Source organism: Vigna umbellata, chromosome 8, assembly GCF_029865625.1.
Source record: "Vigna umbellata cultivar VRB3 chromosome 8, Vumbellata_1.0, whole genome shotgun sequence".
Classification (NCBI taxonomy): Eukaryota; Viridiplantae; Streptophyta; class Magnoliopsida; order Fabales; family Fabaceae; genus Vigna; species Vigna umbellata.
In genome coordinates, this window is record NC_142172.1 from 26,223,123 (window position 1) to 26,233,863 (window position 10,741).

At 37.8% G+C, this 10,741-nt stretch overlaps 1 protein-coding gene across 1 annotated transcript; it reads right to left on the reverse strand.

The window, feature by feature from the left end:
• Positions 1–729: 729 nt before the first annotated feature.
• LOC124844112 (uncharacterized) lies at positions 730–10,305 on the reverse strand. Its single transcript, XM_047320976.2, has 5 exons — positions 10,058–10,305; positions 9,479–9,647; positions 8,565–8,943; positions 2,104–2,184; positions 730–1,635 (listed from the first exon to the last, which is right to left on the reverse strand). Exons 1-5 carry the CDS (start codon positions 10,151–10,153, stop codon positions 1,137–1,139), a joined length of 1,224 nt encoding a protein of 407 aa, XP_047176932.1. The 5' UTR covers positions 10,154–10,305; the 3' UTR covers positions 730–1,136.
• Between the last annotated feature and the right edge of the window lie 436 nt (positions 10,306–10,741).

Sequence of the window (10,741 nt, forward strand, 5' to 3'; positions counted from 1 at the left end):
TATATATATATATATATATATATATATATATATATATATATATATATATATATATATATATATATATATATATATATATGCAATTATTTTGTAAAAAATAAAACAATAAACACGTTTGATGTTTTTAGTGGATAGCCAACACTTATTTTATAGTCGATAGACTTTAATTAGAATCCACTAGTAGAATTGGATAAATCTTCCTTATCACTCACTCATTAATTGTCATGTAAGCATTTTTACACTGACATTATATTAATACAAAAAAATTGTATTAATGAAGACATTGAAAAAGTCATTTAAGAATAAATTGTTGAGCGTCATGCGTTTAATTTATAATAATTATTTTAATTAACTAATTAAGATAAATATTATTTAATTGAGAGTATTAAATAACAATACATAAAAAATGAGAAAAAAAATTCGCTATTCAACCAAAATGAAATATGAGATATACTATGAATACAAAAATTAGTTTTCCTATAACATCAATGCTTACCAAAATCTAAAACAATCAATGCTACTCTCCTAAATACTACATTTTAGCTATTAAAAAGACCAGAATTTTCTGTTATTAGTTTCAGACATCTTATCGAAGACTATTGATAAAGTACTATAATGTCTTCTTTCAGGTAAAGTACTAAAAATTGGTCATTCAGTATATTGGTCCATATGCACATAATGACTTTTGCAGAATAAGACAGTGGGAACTGAAATACTTTTGCAGAGATATTCCACGTAAAGAGACTTTCATCATTTGGTAACAGTGATATATAATACAACCTGAACAATTTCACCAAAACAGTATTTCATTGCAAAATTTTACATTACACTTTAGAATTTGTCTCACTTCCCTAATACCAAGCAAACAAGTATGATACCTACTTTGGTTAATGAAACAAGATAATATCCTCAGCCAAAGTACAGCATCCAAGTGCTGCACAAGACAACAATCCACAATCATGTGCTTCCAAGATCAAGCAAAGGTTCATTTGGTTTGAAAAAAGATTGCGTTTTGCTATCACTTCCCCAAAAGCCTTGGCCATGACATCCAACTAATAAGGTATAATGATCGTTCCAATGTGTGGACCTCTGACACTTGCAGCACTTCAATTTCGATGCCATCATTTCTTCAGTGCTCAAGCAAGCCTTAGCACTGCAACTGCCAGCAATGCAGCGGATCTGAAGTATATTTCTCTTAGGCTCTTGTCCACCTTTTGAATTATCTCCTCATCTTTCAGTCTTGGCTTTCCACCATTCTTGTTAATGCCAACAATTGTATCCCTTAGCTTATTAACTGCCCAAGAAATCCAAACCAACCCAAATCCAAAACCTGTGTTGAGGAGCTTATAAGAACAAAAGGGAATCCCCCTTCCACAAGCAAGCTTACAGATCACAGAAAGCAGAACAGCAAGACCAGTACCGGCAATGCAAGCAGAAAATTGTGTGAGGAGCTCAGGAAGTTCAGGGCCAGATTTCTTGAGAGAGAGAATTGCTGTTTTGCGGTGTTGGCTCTTGTCAACCAATAAGGACAGAAGACTCTCGCATGCATGTAAGTAGTTCTTCTTGAAGAGATCCCTATCTCTAGCTACTTTCTTGTTCTTCTTTCGTGAAGGCTTGACTTTGGCTTTCTCAGGACTGTTAGGAAAAAGAAAAGCAACAACATAAAACGTTTATTAATAAGCCCATCCACAACCAGAGAGAAACAGTCAGCATCAATGAAAGTAATAATGCAGCTCCACTGTAGAACACAATTCCTCCATGTCAAGATTTTGAAAAATTGTATAAGTCTATAAGAAGTTTTACAAGATTTTGAAAAAGTTCATTAAAAGAAGTTTTACACGAAGATAACTCTTCCTCATCAGACTCCTATTCGAAAAATCAGTTTGTAGACTGGATTATCCACATAGGTCATAGCTTAGGGTATACCAAATGCATAACATGGATGAAATGAAAAGCCCTCAGACCAAAGTTGCATTTGTTTTATAGAGAGCAGAATGGCTGTGAACTATTATTTGAATAAAAGTAACTCCTAGACAAGTATATCTTTCATATCTCAAAGTGAGAAGAAAAAGGCAAGTTTTCAGGGAAACATATTTTGAATACCTCCTCAAAGGAACAGTCAATGTAGAATGAATATCCAGCGTGGAGGAAAGACTTTTTACTTCTACTTCTTTGATACTCATCCTGCACATTGAAATTGACAGTAAAAGTCAAACAAAAATACATAGTTAATTATGAAGATTTAAAAGTTCATTACAAAAGTAATTTAATAGCAACAACAAAAGTTTGAAAAATCAGTTGATTCAAGGAATCACTATGCACAAACTAGAAAGCAACTAATTTAACTTCAGTAACTAATATTAATCATCATATATTTATTTATTGATTTTGCATTTGTTGCAGAATTAGAAAACAAAAATAAAACTAGTGTGTATTTTAGAGAAATAATTTGTTTTTCTTTTATTAGTTTCTGAAAGCATCACCTAAAATAAAAAAGACTATTTCTCAAAAATTAACAGTTAGCAGATGTTAGGGGCTGGCGAGTTTACGAGAGAAGAAGGTATAGGAGAGAGAGAAGGGGTTCATACGGTAGAGGACAGTGGCCGAACGGTTGAAAGGGGAAAGCACGAGGGCCGAACGGCTGAAAGGGGGGAGCACGATGGCCAAACGGTTGAAAGGGGGGAGCACGATGACCGAACGGCTGAAAGGGGGGAGCACGAGGGTCGAACGGTTGAAAGGGGGGAGCACAAGGGTCGAACGGTTGAAAGGGGGGAGTACGATGACCGAACGGTAGGGGGAAGAGAAAAAGAGGACTGAGCGAGTGGAAGCGACGACGAGCGTCCTAAGCGAGTGGAAGCAACAACGAGTGTCCTAACTGACAACAGTTAGGATAGGCAGGAAATTCAAAGGACGTACCTCAGGATATTATATAAGTAAATATAGTAAATAAGGATAGAAATATTCTTACCAGATAATTATAATAAATAGGCATAATTACACTTAAGATTGAAACTGTAAAATAATTCTAGAGGGCTTGATTGATCCCTCTCACAATCTTCTATTTATAAGAATAAATTGATACACAAGTACATGATAAATAGGGTAACCCTAGACACAATATAATCATGATAAATAGGGTAATCCTAGACACAATATAATCATGATAAATAGGGTAACCCTTGACACACTATAATGATGATAAAATAGGATAAATATCCTAACACTCCCCCTCAAGCTTAAGCATACAAATTGTATGTACCAAGCTTGGAACAAATAAACTCAATCCGAGGACCCCTTAATGACTTGGTCAATACATCTGCGAGTTGATCGTTTGACCCAATAAACTCAGTACATATTTCTTTGGTCAACAACTTTTCACGAACAAAATGACAATCAATTTCTATATGTTTAGTCCTCTCGTGAAACACTGGATTTGATGCAATGTGGAGAGCAGCTTGATTGTCGCAATACATCTTCATAGTATGGATGTCACAAAATTTAACCTCTTGAAGGAATTGTTTCACCCATATAAGTTCACATGTTAGTGATGCCATTGCCTATACTCGGCTTCCGCGGTTGATCGAGCTACTACATTTTGTTTCTTACTTTTCCATGAAATAATGTTTCCTCCCAGAAAAACACAATATCCTGTTGTAGACCATCTATCAATAGGTGAACCTGCCCAATCTGCATCACAATACCAAGAGACATGAATGCTTCCTTTATCTTCATATAACAATCCTTGCCCGGGAGCCTTCTTTACATACCTTAGAATGCGAATGAGAGCATTCCAATGGTCAACACATGGAGCCTGCATGAACTGACTAACCACTCCAACTGCAAAGGATAGATCTGGCCTTGTAATAGTGAGATAAATCAGTTTGCCAACCAGCCTCCTATACCTCTATGGATCGGAGAATAATTCACCTTCTTCTGTCCTTAATTTCTGGTTTGGGTCCATGGGACTATCTACCGGTCTACAATCAATCATGCCTGTTTCTTGTAATATATCAAGAGCATACTTCCTTTGGGAGATTACAACTCCATCTTTTGATTGCGCTACTTCAATGCCTAAGAAGTATTTGAGACTTCCAAGATCCTTGGTTTGAAAATGTCTACACAAGTACTCTTTTAGTTGAGATATTCCAACAGCATCATTTCCTGTAATGACAATATCATCAACATATACTATTAAGTAAACACATTTCCCGAGAGAAGAATGACAATAAAAAACTGAATGGTCTGCTTCCCTGCGTTTTAGCCCAAATTTTTGAACAATGGAGCTAAACTTTCCAAACCAAGCACGTGGGGATTGCTTGAGGCCATATAGAGATCGATGCAATTTGCATACCATACCAGACTCCCCTGAGCAACAAACCCAGGAGGTTGCTCCATATAAACTTCTTCCTCAAGATCACCATGTAGGAAGGCATTCTTGATATCCAATTGATGAAGTGGCTAGTGACGAATGGCTGCCATGGCAAAGAAGAGACGAATAGTAGTCGTCTTGGCTACAGGAGAGAAAGTGTCACAAAAATCAAGACCATAAACCTGAGTGTAACCTTTTGCAACAAGCCGAGCTTTGAGCCAATCAATTTCACCATCAAGGCCAACTTTAACTGCATACACCCATCGACAACCAACCGCCTTTTTTCCTGGGGGAAGGGGCACCAGCTTCCAAGTATTACTGTGGTCAAGAGCATGCATTTCTGCAATCATAACTTGTCGCCATCTAGGATGATCAAGTGCTTCTTTCACATTCTTGGGTATAACAACAGAGGACACTGAGAAAAATAGGAGGGCGACAATCGATGATAGCTTAGAAAATTATAAATGGGATGAGGGTTCCGAGTGGAACGAGTACCTTTTCTGAGGGCAATAGGCCATGCTGAATCATTTGCACCAGGAGGCGTGGGAGGAGGTGACGAGGGAGAAGAATCTGAAGTAGGAGATTCACCATTGTCTTGGGGAGGTGGACTATCCATCGGGGCCCTGTGTGGGATGATCTCAATATGTGGAGAAACAGGTGTAGAAGGATTGTGATCAAGACTTGGAATGACAGAGACAATGGAGCTATTTGACTCAGCCATTGGAATAGGAAGGACCTGCTGAAGGATAGAAACATCCTGAACAGATGGAGAGAAGTAAGGAGTCTGTTCAAAGAATGTGACATTGGCAGACATGTAATACTTCTTAGTTTCAGGAGAGTAACACCGATATCCTTTTTGAAGTCGAGAATAGCCTAAGAAGACACATTTGAGAGCGCGAGCGGAGAGTTTGTCTAGACCTGGAGACATGTCATGAACAAAACATACACAGCCAAACACTCGGGGAGATGTATGAAAGAGAGGATCATTAGGAAACAAAATGGAGAAAGGGACTTTATTATCAAGAGAGGAGGAGGGCATCCTATTAATAAGATAACATGCAATTAAGATGGCATCCCCCAGTGATGGACAGGAATATGGGCACCAAGCAAAAGGATACGAGCAGTTTCAACCAAGTGTCTATTTTTTCGTTCTGCTATACCATTTTGCTGTGGTGTATAAGGACAAGTAGACTCATGTAAGATACCATGGGAACTCAAGATGGCAGAAAAGGAGGATGAGAAATACTCTTTTGCATTATCACTTCCTAATATTTTGATTACTTGACCAAATTGATTCTTGATTTCATTCAAAAAGATGTAAAGATAGCTAACAATTCAGAACGATTTTTCATAAGATAAACCCAAGTACATCTTGAATATTCATCAATAAAGGTAACAAAATATCTAAAACCAAAGGAGGAGATACGACTAGGTCCCCATATATCAGGATGGATGATGGAAAAACTAGAATTACATATTGATTGAGACCTTTTAGGAAAGGAAGATCTAACATGTTTTCCTAATTGACATGACTCACATTCTAAGGTTTGGAGACCACTAAGTTCAGGACACATCTTTTTTAATTTGGACAAATGAGGATGGCCAAGTCGATCATGTAGCACTTTAGGATTAGGAGCAGCAACACAGGACACCCTTGGACGAGATCCAAAATGGTATAATCCGCCAGCTTCATATCCTTCTCCAATCTGTCTCCCCAAACCACGCTCCTGTATAACAAAAGATTTATGATCAAAGGTTATTGAACAATTTAACATTTTAGTCAACTGGCTTAAGGAAATTAAATTAAAAGGACAATTAGGGACAAAAAGGACTGAGTTGAGATTGAGGGAGGGAGACAAAGAAACATGACCGACTCCTTTGGAAGAAGTTTTAGATCCATTTGCAAGGGTTATGAAATGAGGTTTTTCTCGAAAGGAAATAGATGAGAACAAAGAGGTATTACCAGAAATGTGATCAGAAGCACCTGAGTCAATTACCCATGAATTTTGACATTCCATAGATTGAGAAACGCAGGCTGTTGATGTATTGGGAGATTGAGATGGTTGTGCCAAGATGTTAGACTTTAACCTTAAATACTCTTGATATTCATCCTCAGAAAACATAGAAGTGGAGGTTTCAGTTTTCGAAGTGGAAGTTTCAGTCTTCGAAATATTGGCGGTTTTGGAAGGGAAACCATGTAAGGAGTAGCAATTCTCTTGAGTATGACCCATCCTTTTACAGTATGTGCATTGAGGACGTCCCCGACCTCCTCGTCCTCCTCCTCTAGTGCCACGTCCTCCTCTTCCTCGTGTGGCAACCATGACAGATGGTTCCACTAGTTCATGCGCTTCTTGAGTTTGAGATACCGGGACACGCAGAAGGCGAGTGGTCAATGTTTCCATAGAGGGGACCTCATGACTAGTTAGAAGTTGATCTCTGAGATGATCAAAATCGGGATGTAGGGCACGAAGGATCAACACCATGTAAAATTTGTCTAGTTTCTTTTTTATATCCTCTAATGGATCTACTTCCAAAAACATCCCAAGTTCTTCGACAGCAGATTGGGCTTCAGCCATGAAGGACACCATATCATGGTGTGCCATTTTAAGAGATGCAAGCTTGTTCGTAGTGTCATAGAGACGTTGAATATCGTTGGCATAAATGCTTTGGGCTTTCTTCCAAAAGGAGTGACAAGTTTTGAAAGCCCTCAAAGACACAAGAAGTTTGGGTTCCACTGATTGCCATAACAGGGCACACAACTGGAAATCTGCTTGTTTCCACTGATCAGCTTTTTCCATGATAGATAATTTTTTCCATTTAGCTTCTCGGAGGTAATTGATGGACTTCCAGAGAAGGAAAGAGTACTGCCAGACGCCATTTCTGAAGAAGACGAATAGTACTAGTGAGGAACAAGAAAACCCTAAGGGTTTAGACGAAGGAAACTGTGACAGTGATGGACGACGGTGGCCGGCGGCGACGGTGGCCGGGCCGGCGGCGACGGTGGCCGGCGACGGACGACGGTGGCCGACGGTTGACGGTGGCTGGCGACGGGCAGCAGCGGGCAGCGGCGGACAGTGACGGGCGACGAAGAACTGTGGCGCCGGACAGATATATATTACGAGACAGAAACCAGAGCGGGATCGACCCGCTCTGATACCAACTTAAGATTGAAACTGTAAAATAATTCTAGAGGGCTTGATTGATCCCTCTCACAATCTTCTATTTATAAGAATAAATTGATACACAAGTACATGATAAATAGGGTAACCCTAGACACAATATAATCATGATAAATACGGTAATCCTAGACACAATATAATCATGATAAATAGGGTAACCCTTGACACACTATAATGATGATAAAATAGGATAAATATCCTAACAATTACTATTATTCTTTACCTTTTTGGGAAGGAGTAATTAGTATTAATAAAGGAGGAACCTAGGGTTTATTAGGGGGTAAGTTTTGATTAAGGAGTTTTGGAAGAGAGGTTAGGCTCTCAAGTAACTGACGGAGACCCTGCTCCCAGTTATTGGTTGTTTATTGTGATACCAATATTTCCCGTTAATAAAGAGTTTTATTCAATCAAATATCATTGTTTATTGCCTGTGGGAGTTTAAAAGGGTATGAGTGGCAAGTTCACGTACTTAGGTACGTAACAGCAGATTTGCATTAATTAAATTAGTATAAACAAACAATTCAAGACATACATACACACGTGCTCACGGGCATGTGGAGGGAGTAAGTGAAGAACGAACTTTGTCTTCACATTGACCAAATTTCAGTTAACTTATATGAAAGCATCCCAAACTTATAGTACTCCCTCCAATAAAATTTAACCATGACAGATACACAAGGTAATCCATTGTCAAATAGCACATTTTTGGGTAAAATTCAAGTAGTTGTCATGAATGCAAAACAACAGATTCAACAAAATTAAGGCTAAATCATGCAAATTGCAAAGATTCTGGTATCTTACCATACATTAGAGAATAAACACATTTAAAGACATATATTTTCCAAGCTTTTAAATTTGACATCGAAAATCTAATTAAATCTGACTCAACCGATAGATCAACAGTCTTTACACACACAAAATGTTGATTATTCTGTTTTACTATGAAAATGTAATTCTAAGTAACCGGAAGATTAAGAATTTCATGTGATTAATTTGACTCTGAATAATTTGCATACCTGCTGAAGTGTGGAACAAGCATAAATTGTCTTTCACCCTTCCGTAATAAGTATGAGTCAGCAACTACAGAAAGAAGATCTTTCATCTCAAGTGCAGTACCCATAAAAGTGACTTGACCATCTGGATGAACTGTAACCTTTGAACTAAAGGCCGAATCTTGAAAAATATTTAGCAAAAGCTTCGGGATGAAGAATTTGCTTTTAGGGATAACAGGTGTCAATGGTTTTTGAGGTTCATCAATGCCTGACAATAGAGATATAGGCACACCACCTATCCCAGCTTCAGCACTCTCAGACATGACGCACTGCAAAATTTTATCCTGCTGACAGCATTGATCAACGATGCCAAAGCCAAAATGTACTGGACTTGGATAAGTTCCTGCAACCAAAATTAAGAAAATTACTTGGTTTGACACGGCTTAAAACATAAATTTAATAGCATAAGACAATAAACATTCATCACAGAAGTGAATGTAGACTCAATAATTAAATCTACCATCCTTTCAGCAATTACTTACATCATTCTAGCAACTAGGGTGCATCATATCTGAGAAAGAAAACCAACCTTCAGTGATTAGGTATTACGTAATCTTTTTGGTCAACAGGTTTAACATTTCACCACTAAATTAACATGTGAATGAAAAATGACCATTGGATTTAACATTTTTACTACTAAAATGAACATGTGAAAGAATGAGATACATTCAACACATAGCAGAGACACACAATCTTTTATAACAAAATGAAAGAGTGTTTGCAGGATTACTAGTTATTAGATCACCAACAAATAGTATTTAAGTTATGTGGCTACAAGCTAGACAAGTTGGAATTGAGCAATCAATCATTTAACTTTGAAGAACGAGTAAGCAATCAAATGGCAGGATCAAATACAACTTAGTAAGCTGCCTGCTCACCTTGAACATCAATAAGCATGGGTCTTTGAGTCGACAAGTTCACGTTGACAATATGATCAGAATCGAACCACTCTTTCTGGGGCTTGGTCGACTCAAATGGATTTAGCGGAGATCCATATCTGATCAATGCCGGTTTCAGGACAGGAGAAGGCAATAATGGTAGGCAACCCTGTCTTACACAAAAATTCAAGGAAAAAAATGAAGAAAAGGCACTGGTTAGCAGGACCGTCACTAACAAACTCCACCACGATTTTCAATACACAAAATTATTTATTGATTCATAAAATGGAGTACCCTAAGGGCACTTAGCACACTAAACGATCTTTCTTTACTAGAATTTCACCAAAAACATTAATTGTGAAAGAGAAAAGATAACGAAGTCAATTCCAGATTCCACTTATGCTCAATAGGCCACTCTCCAAATTTTAATAAACAATTTATTAATACTAACAAAATATTAAAAGATGAATCATAGGTTAAAATAAGAAAACCTTTTTTTCATTCAAAGACCTACCAAAAGGATTAGGGCATAAGTATGTAAAAAGTCGCAACCACCAAATCAGAAACCAGATTCTTTACCTTGGTAATGGTGCTGCCAACCATGGGCAAGTCTTGCTGCAAAGCAAGTCCCACAGGGCATCCATGAGAAGCCATCAAACACAGTTTCGGCATCATTTTTTCTGTGTTGGGAAAAATGAGGTTTTGGAAACCAAAACTCTCTTCTTTCGTGGCTCTGTTGCAGTTATGAACGCATCAACTTATCCCAACCAGGGCCAGAAATCCGAAAGATTTTCCGAATTAAGTCATTGGGTGGTACCAGAAATTTAAAATATAAAAATAAAAAATGGTTTTATGTCATCCATTTGTTTAAAACGAAAACTTCCGAAATTGGAGGCATCAACGCCCTTGTGGGTGAGAAAACATATATGTGGTTTTTCTTCAACTCTGACTTGGACAGGTTGGGTGATTTTTTACTGTGTGTCCTCAGTCTCTCCTACGCTGCCACTTGAGATTCATCTCGGCCGTTTATTTTTTTTTATGCTTTTTATCTAGACCGTTAACAATATATGATAATTGAGTTGTGACTTTCCGTGGTCCACGTGTCATAATTTTGAATGCCCTACCAGCTCCTAACGGCACATCAGCCACCATTGTTTCTCAAAAAATCTCTGCTCAATGGGCCCCGGCTTTAGCAGGTTTCCTCTTTTCTTTTGGAAGTTTTTATTGTGAAATTATTTAATATTAATTATTTATGAAAATTTT

Excerpts from the sequence above, each read along its gene's own strand:
- LOC124844112 (XM_047320976.2), bottom strand. The coding sequence starts at position 10,153 with ATGATGCCGAAACTGTGTTTGATGGCTTCTCATGGATGCCCTGTGGGA. Across the intron at positions 9,648-10,057 it reads TTGGCAGCACCATTACCAAG|GGTTGCCTACCATTATTGCC; the intron begins GTAAAGAATCTG and ends TGTGTAAGACAG. Across the intron at positions 1,636-2,103 it reads TTGACTGTTCCTTTGAGGAG|TCCTGAGAAAGCCAAAGTCA; the intron begins GTATTCAAAATA and ends TTTTCCTAACAG.